The following is a 16,982-nucleotide window of genomic DNA, read 5'->3' as shown; positions in this document are numbered from 1 at the left end:
ACAATCCTTAATAATAATCAGTCAACCAGTATGAGTACAATAATTCCTTTATTCGTTTGTTAGTTTTGCTTCAGAAAATAATTTAAGGCTCTCAAATATCTGCTCGTCGTACAATGAATTTTATTTGCGACAATCTTTTATGACGAAGCATGACACACAATCTCTCATAGTATTGTCTTCAAGTTTAGAATCATATTCAACTGAACACTGAGTAAATCTAATGGTACATAATTGCAAAAGCCTTGTGCAAGTCTCTTTGAACGTAAATGGTCCTCGTTCAATCAAGATCTCCAATGCAATCTTTAAAACCATTAATCATACGAGTCACTGTAAGTCTATTATACGCTATCTGAATTGAACTAATTAGTTATAGTGCCCTACTTTCACTTTAAATGATATTAAGCATACATTTTTTTTTCATACCAAAGTTAAATCATCGTCTATTTCATCAGTGTTCTTCATCAACTGTTCGTTATGATAGATAATATTCATTTCACGTCTGAAAAAAAGACTAAGTTTTATTATGTAAGTAAAGGAAAAATTGAGAGGTTGGAATTGACTGCCAACCTAACCTAATTGTTTCGGAGCGCAGAGTTGACATATAGGATTTCGGAAAAATATGGACATTAAAGCTTGAATAAGTAACAATTTTCTTCCGGTTACACGATTCGTAAAGAATCCAAACATTTAAATTCTTTTGACATGTTTCAAAATTTCGAAATATGAACGATGTACAGACGTTCACATCTTCAAAACTGATCTTCCTATTGACAATCGCAGTGACGAATACAAGCTGACATCGTAGATTTTATTTTATAAACTCGTTATTAATATTATAAAAACGTATCATAATATTGCACAGTCATCATTATCCAACCATCCATCATACATTCTTTAATACTAAAACAAAGCTCGTCGTGTATTTTAACACAATTATAAATTCATACTATATACAAACATTCAACAAATAGTGAATTTCATCGGTGTAGACAATCCATGTAGAACCCTTTTTGTGCCAAAATTTGTGCCAATTACTGATCTACCAGTTCCTTCTTAAGTCTCTTTTGTTATTCTCAGGTAGAAAGTGCAATATAAGTGGGAATACCAGCATCCAAACTTGGTTATTTAAAGAACTCCCATCAATTTAAATAATCTTCCGTTATATTTGCATGAACGTAATACTGTTTTCATACAAATTTAAATAGCATATCCTGGCACATCGAGGATCAATTAAAATGCAGTGACATTACAATTGTTTAATTATTTGTACTCTTCCAGGAACTTAAGGTGGAACTGTCTTAGACTCTCCAGCATCGTCTTTATTTTCTCCTTTTGTGGCAAAATTGTTGTCCTAAAATGGAACGTTCCAGGTCGTTGCCCGAAACCTGAGCCAGGTATTACGCATATCCCAGTAGTTTCTAACAGTTTAAAGGCATAGAAAACGTCAGGCTGCTGACCTGCAGCTTCAGCCGCTTGTATGGCCTTTTTTGGTAAATCAATTCGAGGAAACACGTACATAGCTCCCATGGCTGGATTTACCTGTAATTTAAGCAGAAATATAGAGTTAGGAAACCAGTTGTGTGGATGGATCATTCCACTAAGCTATATCTATCCAAATATTTCTTTTACTACCTTGAAACCTGGGATACTATTCAGTGTATCGACCACCAACTTCGACCTTTCCGCCAATGAGCGCAGAGTCTCTTCTTTCTCCTTCTTAAATAGTTCGTAAGACGGCTCGCCTGGTTTCGGTGGATTCACAACAACATCCATTACTACTTGGCCAAGAACAGTGGGACACAACATGGCTGAAATCGACTTCAATAAAATTGCCATAACTTTGGGATCCATATTGATGATTTCAGCGTACCCCCCACGAATTCCACACTCGCCCATGTAACCTTGAAAGAAAATAATTATTAATTGTAATAAGTATACTAAGAGGCTCATTCGTATAAATATTGTTGAGGAACATACCTTTGGATACAGACATGAAAGATGCTAATTCCATTTTTGAGTATGGTTCACCCATCTCTGTCATAACTTTCTTCATTGAGTGGAAGGCACTATCCCTGTCGTAGACGTTATCCTGGTAAACCTCATCGGCCAGCAAGAACAAACGATTCTTGTGGGCAAACCGAATGATATCCTCGATATTGCTGCGGGTGAGGACTTGACCAGTTGGGTTACCAGGGTTTATCACCACCAAAACTCGAGGATTGCAGTTCCTTCTTGCCTCGTTCAATGCGCGATCTAATTCAGAACGGTCCAGAGCCCATTTATTGTCCTCATCTAAATAGTAGCCGATGGACGTCAAACCGAATTCCGCTAGAGTAGCAGAATAGAGCGGATACTGAGGAATAGGAATCATCACACCAGATGGCTTTCCATCTAGTCTTTCATTGAACAATTTCAACACCGACTAAAACAAAATACAATACAAATTAGTATATGTAACATTATTTTAATTTATTTCTAATTTTCTCACTTTGATTCCATCTGATGCACCATTTGAAAGGATGATGTTCTCATAATTGCAGGGAATTCCTCCATCACGATCTTGTATGTACTCAGCCACATGCCTGCGAATAATCTCAATTCCTGCTGATTCAGAGTACGACCCAACACTGCCCCCTTTACATCCACACAGTACATTTCTGGCTCGTTGTTTCGCGTCCTCCGGATAGCTGGGGTCGTCAAGCAACTTTGGCGACACACTCAGAGTGAGAACTTGCCTTAAGAAGGTGATTGGTTGTTGACCCATAGCATGTGCATCTCCCACATTGGCTTTTATCACCTCCTTGAATGGTTTCTTAGCCCCCTGAAAGAACAATAGTTGAGTAAGTAAAAAATAAGTTATTAAATATTATGTAATTTTTTAGAACATGAAATTCTCCAGTCTTACACTGATACATATGCTCATTTATACATATACATGCATGTGTATCGAAATTTTGTTTACATTATACTTAGCATCAACTTGCGCATATTAGTCTTTATTTTTAGTCTATGCGCCGAGCAGGGAATAAACGTGCCGTGAACGCAGAGTATACTTCAACTATAACGATTGAAAATTTCTATTCTAAAATATTGTAAAAAGGGTAATCTTAAAATGTGACCTTGAAATTCAAAGTCAATTTTTTTTTTTTTAAATTTGTACATTACTCGAAGAAAAGTAAAAAACTTTAAAGCTAAAAGTAGTTAAAGTTTTCATACATTCTCGATCGCGCGTAGCAACTCTGCTGCATACTATATGCATGTATACATTAGCAGCTGCTGTTGGCACTACTCCCTATACTTAGATGACTCAGAGTCATGCTATACCACCTGACAAACTATCTGAAGCTTTGGCAACAATTCTTTCAATGAGCCACCTACATAATCATTGAGTGTACTTATGGTTCTAGTTAGATTGTTTTTTATTGATAGACGCACGCCTGGTATCAGTTGATAAGGAAACCCCTCGACCAGGATTTAATTTATCAAGATATTGCCAGAGTATTATATACTTCTTGATAATTCTATTTACATAGTCATTTACTTACACCCTGAGGCTGGCAACATTTTATACAAATAATATTTGAGGAATAAAAACGAATACTGATTTATTTGCAACAATAATTCAAGCAAATAATTGTTTGAAAAAGTTGGATTTAATTATACATAGTTCTTCTTCATGAATAAAATATACGTTGTTGTCTGAATTCCCAGACTATTAAGATGTTTGCTTTCAAAGAAGTTTTAACATTCATACAGTCAATTGAAACAAAACTAATGTATATGTATACTCATGAAAGTCTGACGAAACAAGTAGTAACAATGAATGTTTCCTCTTTTAGAATGATCCATGAGAAGTGTGTGAATAAGTACGATATTTGTATATGTGTAATATGAATATGATATGAAGGCCACAATATGTTTGCAATAGTTTCATCTCTGGGGTCTGTTTATGGTTTCAAATTACATAGTTTCCTCTTACAGAAAGGATCAATAGATACTTCTTCTATGCAGCTGTAAAATCGATCATTTTCAGAAAACACTAATTGAAATCCGATTTTTAGTCACGAATATCTTCAGACCAATTTCAGTAACATGATTCCAATGCTATTGAGGACTAATCGAGCATGCAATCAAAAAGTAGAGCTAAATTTCGTGAAAAGTTCAACAGATCGCAGAACCTGAAGTCCATAGGTCAACTCGGAGATAAAATATCAAAAATATCTTCAACGTACACGCGAAGAGATTAGAAACGAAAGTGGCTTGTTTATTCAATGGACGGCCATTTTGATGCATTAAATTTTGGCGCGTGTTTTGAAACGGAGTACAGTGGCTTGGTTTTTGATAAATTTTTTACCTACTCGTACATCGCAAATAAATTTGAGAGAATACGTTTAAATACGTTTAAATAGGTTTTTTTAGTAAATGTCGCGATACGAGATCGTTTCAAAGAAACATAATTGCCCTTTACTCGCCGACAGTCATGAAATGTTTTGCACGCGACGAAGAATCATTTTCCTCTCACGTCAATTAGCACATCAATAGCACTGCAGACTAAGTATCATAACAAGCTAGAAACATACATAACTGGCATACCTACTCTAATCATCATTGGCTTCAATTATCCCAAGATTCGTGAAACCAATCGAATTTAATCACTCAAATCCGCTATGGAGGATCAGCATAAAAATCTCGGAATACCGAATCGATTTTGCAATTCGAACATGCACTTTTGAAAATTATTGAAAATTAATTAAAATTATAGATCAGAGGGGATTTTCGAGTTCATCAAGGTGTGCGTCGTATCGAATACGTTGACATTTCCTACAATCGGTGTCACTTAGATTTCTGATTTACGATAATGCACTGCAACGAAGCAACGAAGCAACGAAGCAACGATGCTTACCTTTTGTAATTCCTTCTCGATTTCGAGGGCACGTATCAAAAGGGGCCCGCGCACCGCATATTCCATTTTTCTAAGGTTGGTGAAGACGGTGTCCTCGGTGAGGACCTTGTTGCTGGGTGTGACGCTCGCCATGCCGCGACAGAGTATACGGCGGACAGCCGGCCGCTGGACTACCGCCTCTGCAGCCGTCAGACGTGCGGATGGTCTGCTTCCTGGCGTCCCTGACCCCGCAGAGGCAGCAAGTTGTTCCCACGTCCTAGGCCGACTGCTTGCGATAACGGCGTTCCACCAACGTGCCTGCGGCATTGTTCCACCGTGCGTTCCTCTCTCCCTTCTACCTCCGGTTCAATCACTCTGCCGAACAGTTTCCTGTAATTCGCTCGGCGCCCGCGTGGTGGGAGGTTCCGCGCATGTGCGTCGCCCTGAAAAAGTCACGCAAACCGCTGTATATAGCTGAAGGAAAGACGATATGTACCAGCCGCTCTGTCAGCGTTTACATATATATATATTCGCAATATGCATTACGTAACGGAAATTTCTCAGAAATTTCTGTTTATCTGGAAACCATTTGTCGTTTAATTATTGTTTAAATCGTAGAATTTGCATGGACGAGTTAGGGAGCACTGATGGCGATTAAACGAGCACGTGTTATTCAAATTTCGGTAACATTGCACAGGCGCGGTAAAGCAGGAATTGGAAAATTGTTTTTGTGTTCTCGATTAACGGCTGAAGTAGAGAACAGAAGGACACACCCTGTATATTTGCTGCAGCATACATTACGTAATGGAATTCTTTGGAAATTAATTTCCTGTGTTTTAGAAAATAGTTTCTTATCGATTGAAAATCAATTAATTGATCGACTATTTAGTTACCTTTCAGGTTTCAAATTGCGGATAAAAGTAGCTAATACACTTTGAGACTCGATGAGGTGGATATCTGTTGGAATTTTTGGTACAGCGACTCCTACGCGCGATAGAACTAAAGCTACTATAATAACATATACATGGTGTGAACATTAAAATGGGTTTGAGTGCTCCAAGATGCCTTTCCTATACGAAATTATCTTTTAAACGACATTTTTGAACAAAATTATTCTTAACAAACATTTAATAAACTAACAACTGTATTGTTCATATCTGGCAAAATAGGTTCGTTAAATTATACAAAAAATAATTTGATTTTTGTATGTAGTTAATTTCAACTGTAAATATTTAATGTAAATAATCATTTTAAAAAGTTTTCATTACATATTTATTGTTGAATACAACGTTTTAGTTAATAAAAGTCTTCGATATCCAAAAGTGTTTTTATCGAGAATTTGAAATATTCCCGCGGCGCCTCTGTCAGTTCGCTGCTTTGTTGTGGTGGCGCTGCGATGCAATTTTAGAAGCGCATTTTAGAAGTTCCTGGTCTATATCCTTCCATACCTGGCGAACAGGTGTTTCTAAGTTCTGATGTCAATTTTATTGTTTAGTTAATAACTCGTTGACTTAATCCAATAATCAATAGTTTTAATTAATTATAGATAAGTAATATAAAAGTATAATTTAAAATAATACACGTTAATGTTAATGAAAACGTAATTAATTACGTAATGCTGAAGGAGAATTTGAATACAAATATTTCTAAAGAACGTGGCATCCTTTCATCCACATACGTCATCTACTTTCCACTGATATGATCGCTTGAAAGTCCTAATACTGCAACAATCTTAACGAGCAATCTCTTGCTGCATTTCAAGGAGATGCAGTTACTCTCGGGTTTAGCGCAACATCAATTTATTTAAATTTTGCAATTGGAGGTTGTCGCAATTACCATTGGATACCGATTGTCCGACCTCGAGGGGGAAATCTAAATATTCGCCATGACTTAGTTTATCGGCAGCCTCGATCCAGTCTCCAGAGACTAAACCTTAATGGTCCATATTCGAGTATTTATATGATTGCGAACTAGGTCCTAATGATCGATACGATTAAGGTCGTTGCTGCAATCGACAACTCGCGGAACATCGTACTAAGGGTGGTATAAGAACTCTCGGAATCTTCTAAATTTAACTTACGAACTCTTCGAAAACTTCTAATCTCTATTCCAATTGGCTTACCTTGAAACTTGCATAGTTCGGCTCTATCGTATACAAACAGGGTTCCAAGTCGATTTACACAAAGAACAGTTACAACACACACTCAAACTGAAGCTTCAGAGTCTAATCAACGGTGAATGGACGTGAACCATGGGTTCGCCTCTGCAATTTCGATGCCCGCGTGATACGCGAATTCGTTAACGCGTTTAAGTTTCATGGTCTGTCACATAGTGCCGGTAGATTAAATAGAAGGAGGTCCTTTGGAAAGCTTTCTTTCGCATTCTTCGGTTACGTTGCACCGTTCTCTCACCTTAAAACCTCATTCGACGAGCCAGGAATGCGTTTATCAGTTTCACGGAGAGTATCTCAGGCAACGCCACGCGGCCGTTAGCTTCCACGAATTTACCAGTGTTCCTGACTGGAGACCACTGGCTCCTCTGCGTATAAGACGTTGCGGAACGGAGCGTGCGCAAAAGATGGGGCGCCCAAGACGACTGATCGTCCCCCTGGCTATAATCATTTGCTATTTTGTTGGAAGACGCGTTGCAGCAGAGGTCGCGACCTATGTACTATGAACACTCGTCGTTTGTGGATTCTTCTCAACCACGCACTCCGCCTCCACCCCCGAGAGGCGCACGGGGTTGCGCAGAGGTGAAAGGTACATACTGATCGAGGCGACGCGACTCTTTGTTTATTTTGTTAATTGCTGGAACGAATACGAACAGCAGATAGAGACAAAAGGACAGTAGAACGACCAAATATCAAACTATGAAACGTACACTCACTGATATGCCATTCAAACTAGAACAGGACTCTAGACTCACTCAATGTTCAGCTCTCGATAATATCGAGTCGATATCGATGTATTTAAATATTTTATGAATCATTTATATTTTAATTTATCGGTGAATATATTAAAATAATAAGTCATTAATATAAAACAAATGGTTTTTACAATATTTACATAACACACGTTTTTCTATTTTATCTTCGAGTCAAGTATTAAAAAATTTGGAAAAGACATGACCTTATCTTGCGATCTTATTCCATTCGATTAAAAACTGCAACAGGTTTTTAATCGAGAATTTCGAATCTGAAGAATGCTCCCAATAAACGATGTAATATAATAATGAAAGAGTCAAGTGGAAAAGTTCATCGACATTGAACTACCGCGCTGCAATGACGTAGTTTGTCATGCGGTCTGCTTGAAGTGGCTCGCAGAGGTTAGGTTCATTGATATTGCCAGCCATAACATAAACAATTTTTAATTATGTATCGTTGATCGCTACAAGAGACCAGGGGGGAACGGGGCAAAGGATGCTGTCATTTTTACGCAAAATTTCAATCGGGGGGAAGATAAGAGATGGTCTGCCAACAGGGGACGAAATGGAGGTTACAGAAGGCTTTCCAGACAACAAAAACAAAGTTCTGATCTCCCAATCCGACACCGAACTCAAGGAATCCGTTTATGGCAAGTTCACCCTTAATCCTTTACGTAGTTCTCATAGTCTCGTTTCAGCTGACATTGTCAACCTTTGATCTACTATTTAGTTTGTGAAATACTTGTGACATGTAACCGAATTTTTAGGCTTGAACAAAGTGAACACTAATAACGATTGTTACAGACCTACTCAGAACTATCAAGGACCCTGAAAAACCACAAACACTGGAGCAACTGGATGTTGTCTACGAAGAGTGCGTTGAAATTTCCAAACAAACACCCAATGGAGTCACTGTTATACGTATCGAGTTCAATCCAACCGTTCCTCATTGTTCTTTAGCAACATTAATTGGTCTTTGCATTAGAATTAAGTTAGAACGTCATTTAGTAGCTCTTTTTAAGCTAGATATATATATTAAAAAAGGTGCTCACTCCACAGAACAAGAAAGTAAGTACATGTTACATAATATAAGACTAGTCAGTCGATTAAACAGTTTATGTTTCAGTAAACAAACAAATAAATGATAAAGAGAGAATTGCAGCGGCTATGGAGAATCCAAGCTTGAGAGAGTTGGTAGAAAAATGTATTCAGGAAGAGGAGTGAAACTTGGATTATTTTATGGGTTCTGGTAAATTTGGCACTGCGAAATGACAGTGCCTGGGGTTAATTTTATGTGATAATTTAATCAGGAACTGTGAAACTATTGAAATCTTGTTACCTTTAAATTTTGTTCTTATGTTAATGGAATGCTTTCTTACAAAGCGAATGGTATTAAGGACATATAGTATTCTGTACACCTGGTGGAGACAATTTTAAATAAAATAATTCTAATATCTATTTCAAGAGAGTTAAATACATTTTACCATAAATTTCACGACATATCCTTACGATGATGGTTGAAACCTTGAATTGAAAATGCAATATCACATTTGTAGACTAATTTAACCAACTATTCCATATTCATGAAAAGATAAGGTAGAAAATATAGCAATTTCGCTGATGAGTCGATGACTTGAACTGCATTCCAATGCAGCAAGTTCTAATTAACTATAAGTGAATTATAATTATTGATTAATCCAACAACCACGAGTAATTATTCTAAAAATAATCATAGCGCTGTGGTTAATGCCAGTTTTCGATATAGAAAGGCTCTAACCTGACAATTATCGCAGGCAAGGAAGCAAGCAATTCCGCCAATCTTTTGTCTGGCGGAAGGACAGTTCCTTTTTAAGAATCGATTACAACTACTCGATTCCAATGGAAGAAAAACGAATTCTAGCACCGAAAGACTGCTTCGAGGAAGCTCGCGGGTAACGGGCGAAGGGGGAAACGATCAGTGAGAGGTGCCGGGGCGAGCTGGGAATTATCCAGGGCCCCTTTCAGGCCCCCGAAGATGTTCCCCAGACGGTTAGGTGGGAAGAATCTGGGTTACTCGAGCCAGAAGGGAATGTGGGCCGGCTATATACCGGTTGCCTGCTCGTACACCGCAGTTCATTCTTCTTTCTAGTCGCGATCGACGAGTCGTGGACGAGCTTGCGTGTCATTGGATCAACCGAATTCATTGGAGCTTGACGGAAGCAATATTAGATACGAGATAGAAGTCACTCACGTATCATTTTCCACGTTAATTCGTCGCCTGGATCCAAGGATCTTTCAGGACTGGGTTGGTTGGTTTCAGGATCCAGGGAAGCTTCTTTCAGGTAAGTGCACCCGGAGAAATCGAAAGCAGTGACCTCGTGATCGAACAGTCACCTAGCATGACCCATAGAAGCGTGAACTCTCCTGAGCTTTCTCTTTGCCGATCCTCTTCCTATTAACCATTTTCGCGCGTCCCTTTCGCATTTGCGCGCCATTTTCACGACAATCGCGCGAGTGTCGCCTCTGCTGTGATTGACAACGTATTATTCGAATGAGCACGAGACGAATAAAGCCAACTTATACCGATTAATATCATATTAATTAATACATTATTTAATACATTATACGTGAAACATATACGTATAAAAAAATATATTTAATATATTAAATATATTAAATATATTAAATATATTTTAATATATTTAAGTGTGAGCATAACCTTACTGTATTTTGTCTTTCATGAAAATCAGACACTTATACGAATATTGATATTCATCTATAAAATGTAGAAATCGTGTATAAAGAAAAATTTGTTTATCTGTTAACAATTTGCAGGATGTTCAATTTCATTGTTACGCCCAATTAGCGAGTAATTTTGCTTTCTCTTCGGGTAAGATATTAAAGTCTTTGTTTTGGGAAACAAAAGAGTACGTAATTGGTACCTCCCTAATTACCGTATAGTAAATTAGTTTTAATTAATGCATTTTCCTGGATTGCCTGTTTGATCGTTTTTTTTTTTTGTTTATGTTCCTTGTATTATTGTACTTTTACCAAATTCACACCGCAAGTTATTCGCACGCTTTCCCCGCTCAAGAAATTTAGTAAAACAATCCCCTAGTGGCGTCTCCTCGTTAGAAATTACTAAACAGGATATGCTAATTACGCCATGTTCGAAAAATAATTCTGGAAGTTACAAAAAAATATGTATACGTATATACCGCGAAAGGTTCGAAAGTTTTAGTCACCCTTAGTTACGTCACTGAATTCAACACGTTACATAGTCTCGAGATTCGAGTAAATTGTTTTAAAGATAATCTTACTTTCTCTTCGATTTGTGAACTCCGTGGAGATTTATCTTGGCGAAGGTACTTTCCTTGCGTAAGACCGATGCAAGTACTATGAACGCAACCACGCACGTGTAGTGCATTGACTGGGAAATTCCTTATAGCTGGATGTTACGATATCATCCATAAAAGAGAAAAAGGAAAAGATCCGGTATTTTTGCCGTCTCTTTTTTACTGAAATTGTTCGATAACCGAAGGTGGAGAGAAATCTCTTAACTTTATCAAATATTCCGTTCTGTCTGTTGTATTAATTTAGGAGGCTCAATTTTTCAATGTAATTTAAATGCTATTTTTGATTTAGAATGCCATATTGAAGACATTCGTATCCAAAATATGTGTACAGAAAACGCTTTCGAGGCAGCAAAAATAAATAGAGCACGAAGAGGTAACGATCGACGATCGATCGGAACCAAGCGAAAGTCGAAAATGAACCGGCACCGATTTTCTTCTTTTCTTTTTTCCGTGGAACGCATCGGCATGCGATTCAATCATGATTCAATGCACACTTGGTTGACATTACTTCTACTCTACATTTTGCAAATAATGAAAATTTAGGCGACGTACATATATCGAGATTATGTAAACCTGCGAACATAGAAAACATTTGTCATAATTACTCCCTGTGATTAGAGACATTGAAAATGTACAAGGGAATTGCAAGGGAATTGCTATGTAAACCTGCGAACATACAAAACATTTGTCGTAATTACTCTCTGTGATTAGAGACATTGAAAATGTACAAGGGAATTGCTAGACGAGTTAAGCACGTAAAGTACAAATAAAGTAGTAAAGATACTTATTAGGCTAGGTGTGGTTACTTATAGAAGTAATAATACTTACTAGGCTAAGCGTAGGTAAGCGTATCATTAGTTATGAATTATTGTTTCGGACCAGATATTTCTATTATACCATGCAGCTAATTTGTTTTGTTCGACCAATAAACTGAGATTGAATTTAAAATGTTTTTCGTTTGTTTTCTTTTCTTCTTCGGCGAACAACATATTCGAAATTCAAATTAGAAAATATGAAACTCTAGTTTAATTGTTTTTGAACAGTGACATTTCGACTGAAGTGATCAAAGACTTAGAGATGTCTTTCTATTGGTTTTTTTTTTCTTTTAGATGGTTCCCCAAAATTCCACATTTACTTGGGCTCTGTGAAAGTATAATGCGCCACTGCTCGTGCTCGCTTTTTGTATCGATGTACTCGTCCCGAATACCCAAGACCTCCCCATATGCAGCATGCTTACCGACAGACGAGGAGCCGTTAAGAGAGACCCAGACCCAGACAGACACACAGCCAACTCTGTAATTGGACGATGTAAACCCGGCCAGATAACGGTTCCACGAGCACACACGCGGATACGAAATAAACCCATCACAGAGTAGAGTTTAACAGAGGTGAAACTCTCGTTGGAACCTTTAATATTCATGTCCCCGTATTTTCAGGTTAGACCTGCCGATAAGCAAATTAGACCGATGGCTCCCAATTACGCCCCTGCCTAAACTGTATCTGCGGTAGTTTCATTTACTATAGTCTCGTCAAGTACAATTGCTTTCGTACGAAAATTCACTAAATACAGTGACTCCCAGAAATATTCGGACACTAGTGTATGGTTAGTTTTATGACTTAATATCGTAGTTATTAAAAAAGCATTTGTCTTCGTTACTTTTTCTAATAATAAGTCATTTATTAATGTCATTAAAGATGTATACGTTAATCCAAAAATTTACATAAATTACATAATAGCAATAAACAAACGAAAGAATATCACGTTTTCGGGTACGATAAAACACGGAGGAGGCATTGTAATGGTGTGGGGATGCATTTCGACTTCCGGCGTTGGCAATTTAGTTTTTATCGATGGCGTCATGGTTAAGAATGCTTATTTGAATCTTTTAAAAAGCAATTGAAAACAAAGTGCAGACAAAATGGGGATTGCTGAAGATTTTTAATTTTACCAGGATAATGATTCTGAACATAAGTCGCGCATTGTCTAAGAATTTTTATTGTATAATTGCCCCAAAGTGCTTCGTCCACCTCTACAATCACCAAGCCTTAACCCTATAGAAAACTTACGGGATAAGTTGAACCAACGGATTCGCAAGGCACCCATTCGTTCCAAAGAAGAACTTAAAATTAGGCTTCAAGAAGAATGGGCAACCATTCTCGACAGAATATTTAAAAAAAATAATTTCTAATACGCCAAATCGATTGAGACATATTATAAAAGAAAAGAGATTTGCAACAAAATATTAATGTGGAACATATAATGTTTAATTTTAATTAATAAATGTTATTCCTCGTAGTGTCCGAATATTTTTGTGACCCGAAAATACGGTATTTTTTCGTTTGTTGATTGCTATTATGTAATTTATGTAAATTTTTGGATTAATGTATATGTATATAATGTATATGATCGTTAATAATGTTAATAAATGATTTATTATTGGAAAAAGTAACGAAGACAATTGCTTTTTTAATAACTACGATATTAAGTCGTAAAGCTAGCCATACACTGGTGTCCGAATATTTCTGCCAGTCCATGTAATTAACAAATTCCTCGATCTTTTCATTAACACAGATCTTGATATTTTGATAAGAGAAGGTAAAGTTTCGGTTGGTACTAAGAGCACTAAAACTTGAATTTAAATAATCTTTTTTCGATGTTTCGAGTGTTTCAGTCGAGTGGTTCTTAAAAGAAGAAAATTAGAATCGTCCAATCATCGAGAGGCAGTAGATAGAAAATGATTAAATTACCGTTGTAACGACAATCACGAGATCTATTAGGAAACTTGCAAAATTTCCTAAATAAAATATCCGCGTTGAGAAACCGGAAAATACTTTTTTGCATCGAGTTTCTCAACCCTCTGCAACAAGCCTGTAACGATTGCACAATATAAGTGTGCGAGATTGTCGTTAACAAAATATTGCGTAGAAAGCCTCGTCCGGTCAACGACCGTCCACTTTGGAAATCCTAACACCTTCGGTGCAAATTACACATTGCCACATACTTAGCTCATTTCTATCGTGTTGAAGAATCAATATTTCGCTTAGCTTTCGATTCACCTTCTACGAAAATCTCGACATGCGACCAATAAAAGAGTCAAGCGTTGCTCAATTTACAACACAACTACAGAATCCATTTACTTTCACGTGAAACTGCTCGATGTTTACAGAAAGGGGGAAAAAAATGTCGAAACGTTATCGGAATGAACATACGGTATTATATGTACTCTCGTGTCACAAATGTCGAGTCCAGTGTGCCCAATGCCCATACGTAAACACAGCACTGCCCAACGTTGCGTGAATAAACGTTTAAAACGTTCCACTGTAATTAATGATTATTCGTGCGACTCTAGAAACAATGTAAAGATGAATTGCAAGGTTCGGCGTAGGTATTCATCAACGGTAGTTACGAGTCGCCAATCGTCTTGAGTTTAATTCCTTGCAATTGCTTTAATTCTGTCGCTTCCGGAATAAAGGAACAGAAGAGTCTTCCTTCATTCCGGGCGAACGACCGCTGACACTCTAATTTTCAGTGAAAGCTTTCTATTAAGAACAGGACATTGCTGAGCTGGTAATAGAACGGAATTTCAAATGAGGGTTATTGTTATTCAATCGGGCAATCGTACACGAAAAGAAAGAGCCAAACGATAATGGTAATGCGGTAGAATCTGGATTATGCAAATAGTTGGAAAACACGATACGAAACGTAGCTTTCTTTCGAAAACATCTAAATCTAATCCCCATGCATCTAACAGCTCCGTCTAATAACCCTGCAGTACGTAGGAGGTTAAAAGGATCGGTCTTGGCGACAACATTGTTCGAATAATAATCGCGATTGCACCGTAATTGTATCTCACACTCATTGTCAGAGGCGCGCTCCAGCTATTAATTGCGAATCGTCCGCTGTGTCGCGGAGACGATTTAGAAAGTTGCAACAAGTCCATAGTGCTCTAAGGAAAGTTAACGGCGTGTTGTAAAAAACGAAGACCTGTTGCAAAACCTCCTCCCCATTTTTCACTGTCGTTAGCGTGAGAGGAATCCTCCGAAGCAGAGACTCCTTTCCTTCTCGAATCATAATTCACTCCTGAAAAGTCTCCTTTCACCCTCCACAAACATACGTTCTCAGGGAACTTTTACCTACTAAAGATTCAGAACGGAAAATGTCTTCTCTATCTAAACGTTTCCTTTTAATGAAAGCGAAACCGAGGTATAATTAAGAAATTCCTAAGAATGTTTCCTTTCAAATTTGTTCTTTAACCCACAATTTTGTAATATTGCTTCTAAAAATTAAATGCATTCTTTCTTCGGGCTGAATTTATTAATGTTTGATTTAAATTTTATTCACTTGTGTCGTCTTTATTTCTTTCTTTAAGAATAAAAAATATGAAGATATTATGGCTGATGGTCCTACTTGCTGGGGTCGTGGTAAAGGCTCAACGACGACTTGCCCTTCCCGATCCACGTAGCTGTGCCAATCGTGAGTATCCCTTAACGAAGTTCCTAATCCCTTAATTCCTTTAATTAAGTTTGACATAATTCGTGGAATTTTGTTTCAGGAGTACGACATGCTACCTACAGAGATGCTAGAGGAGTTGGTCATTCGTATTTCTTCAGTTGGGAGCACCAACCGACTAGAAGTTTAGAGGTAGATTGGTTGGATGCACGTAATATTTGTAGGAGACACTGTATGGATGCAGTTTCCCTTGAAACGCCACAAGAAAATGAGTTCATTAAACAGAGACTCGTCAGAGGTAAACATTGACTCAGTTAATCGACACCCTACAAGTAGATCTAACCTAAGTTCCGAAGGTAGAAATTAGGATTCGAAAGCCTATAGTCTTCTGGTGATGACGTATTATAACTTTGAAATTTTGTTATGAATAGGGAACGTGAGGTTCATTTGGACATCAGGGCGCAAATGCAACTTCAATGGTTGCGACCGGCCAGATCTTCAGCCCCAAAATGTTAATGGATGGTTCTGGTCAGGTTCGGGAGCTAAAATAGGCCCCACCACTCAGCGTAACTCTGGTGACTGGAGTAACACTGGTGGATACGGACAGCCCCAACCTGATAACCGTGAAGCTGCACAGGTATGTCAATTTTTAAAACGTATTTCTATAACAAACAAACAATATCACTAAAGCCGTCGGTGGAAAAACACCCAAGTTTGTAGTTAAAATAGTTCACCCTATCATCGCTAGATGGAGTATGATTATCACTAGTGGCGCCATTGGTAGCATAACGCCCAAGTTTATAGTCGTAATAGTTCTTACAATTTCTATAAGATGACGCCACCGATAGTGGACTATCTAGTAGACTGTATTATACTAGAAGTAGATAGTAGATGCTATTATACTAAACGTAGATAGTAGACGCCATCTAGCAGGAATAATGGAAACTATTTTCATTACAAACTTAGGCGTTTTTCCACCAATGACGCCAGTGAATGTAAACCTCAGAGGAAGAGTGGGGGCATTAAAAAACTGATGTAGACACGGGGTTAATATTAAAATAATCAACTGATGTAATAAATATTGTCTGTTATAGGGTAACGACGAGTCCTGCCTGTCTATTTTAAACAACTTCTACAACGACGGAGTCAAGTGGCACGACGTGGCCTGTCATCACCGAAAGCCATTTGTCTGCGAGGACAGCGACGAACTTCTCAACTTTGTGCTCTCTAGAAATCCTGGCATTCGCCTTTAATTTCCCCACCAACAGCTTCCATTAACTCTCGACCGTTCAACTGAGTTCATTGGATTCCAAGGAAAACGATGCAAATAAAAACTTCCACATCCATACTGTATAATCGTTCATCATACCTTCATTATTATTAAATACTAAAT

General features: G+C 37.7%; 3 protein-coding genes across 6 annotated transcripts; 2 read left to right on the top strand and 1 right to left on the bottom strand.

The window, feature by feature from the left end:
- Positions 1–29: 29 nt before the first annotated feature.
- LOC128893024 (alanine aminotransferase 1) lies at positions 30–7,470 on the bottom strand. Of its 3 annotated transcripts, none has more exons than XM_054153740.1 (6): positions 7,005–7,470; positions 4,904–5,325; positions 2,489–2,821; positions 1,978–2,422; positions 1,633–1,901; positions 30–1,539 (listed from the first exon to the last, which is right to left on the bottom strand). In XM_054153740.1, exons 2-6 carry the CDS (start codon positions 5,207–5,209, stop codon positions 1,261–1,263), a joined length of 1,632 nt encoding a protein of 543 aa, XP_054009715.1. In that variant the 5' UTR covers positions 5,210–5,325; positions 7,005–7,470; the 3' UTR covers positions 30–1,260. The 3 variants fall into 3 exon arrangements, with proteins under 3 accessions (XP_054009715.1, XP_054009716.1, XP_054009717.1); XM_054153741.1 differs by having other exon boundaries at positions 7,294–7,470; XM_054153742.1 differs by lacking the exon at positions 7,005–7,470 and adding an exon at positions 5,776–5,905.
- A 693-nt stretch (positions 7,471–8,163) lies between these two features.
- On the top strand, positions 8,164–9,262 carry LOC128893046 (MIP18 family protein galla-1). The gene is made up of 3 exons (XM_054153781.1): positions 8,164–8,454; positions 8,609–8,872; positions 8,931–9,262. The coding sequence occupies exons 1-3, from the start codon at positions 8,301–8,303 to the stop codon at positions 9,026–9,028; spliced, it is 516 nt and encodes a 171-aa protein (XP_054009756.1). The 5' UTR covers positions 8,164–8,300; the 3' UTR covers positions 9,029–9,262.
- Positions 9,263–9,526: 264 nt separating this feature from the next.
- Positions 9,527–16,847, top strand: LOC128893040 (L-selectin). 2 transcript variants are annotated; one of them, XM_054153772.1, is made up of 5 exons: positions 9,527–10,125; positions 15,510–15,613; positions 15,693–15,887; positions 16,021–16,226; positions 16,684–16,847. In XM_054153772.1, the coding sequence occupies exons 2-5, from the start codon at positions 15,520–15,522 to the stop codon at positions 16,840–16,842; spliced, it is 654 nt and encodes a 217-aa protein (XP_054009747.1). In that variant the 5' UTR covers positions 9,527–10,125; positions 15,510–15,519; the 3' UTR covers positions 16,843–16,847. The 2 variants fall into 2 exon arrangements, with proteins under 2 accessions (XP_054009747.1, XP_054009748.1); XM_054153773.1 differs by lacking the exon at positions 9,527–10,125 and adding an exon at positions 13,951–14,521.
- The last annotated feature ends 135 nt before the right edge of the window (positions 16,848–16,982 follow it).

Source organism: Hylaeus anthracinus, unplaced genomic scaffold, assembly GCF_026225885.1.
Source record: "Hylaeus anthracinus isolate JK02 unplaced genomic scaffold, UHH_iyHylAnth1.0_haploid 2, whole genome shotgun sequence".
Taxonomy (NCBI): domain Eukaryota; kingdom Metazoa; phylum Arthropoda; class Insecta; order Hymenoptera; family Colletidae; genus Hylaeus; species Hylaeus anthracinus.
The sequence above is the reverse complement of the archived record's forward strand: the minus strand, read 5'-3'. Positions and strand labels throughout refer to the sequence as shown.

Coding starts and splice junctions, on each gene's coding strand:
- LOC128893024 (XM_054153740.1), bottom strand. CDS start 5,209: ATGCCGCAGGCACGTTGGTGGAACGCCGTTATCGCAAGCAGTCGGCCT. Junction 2,423..2,488: donor GTGCATCAGATGGAATCAAA/GTGAGAAAATTA, acceptor ATTTTGTTTTAG/TCGGTGTTGAAATTGTTCAA. Junction 1,902..1,977: donor TTTCATGTCTGTATCCAAAG/GTATGTTCCTCA, acceptor TTTTCTTTCAAG/GTTACATGGGCGAGTGTGGA.
- LOC128893046 (XM_054153781.1), top strand. CDS start 8,301: ATGCTGTCATTTTTACGCAAAATTTCAATCGGGGGGAAGATAAGAGAT. Junction 8,455..8,608: donor ACTCAAGGAATCCGTTTATG/GCAAGTTCACCC, acceptor CGATTGTTACAG/ACCTACTCAGAACTATCAAG. Junction 8,873..8,930: donor TCACTCCACAGAACAAGAAA/GTAAGTACATGT, acceptor TTTATGTTTCAG/TAAACAAACAAATAAATGAT.
- LOC128893040 (XM_054153772.1), top strand. CDS start 15,520: ATGAAGATATTATGGCTGATGGTCCTACTTGCTGGGGTCGTGGTAAAG. Junction 15,614..15,692: donor TCCACGTAGCTGTGCCAATC/GTGAGTATCCCT, acceptor ATTTTGTTTCAG/GAGTACGACATGCTACCTAC. Junction 15,888..16,020: donor TAAACAGAGACTCGTCAGAG/GTAAACATTGAC, acceptor TGTTATGAATAG/GGAACGTGAGGTTCATTTGG.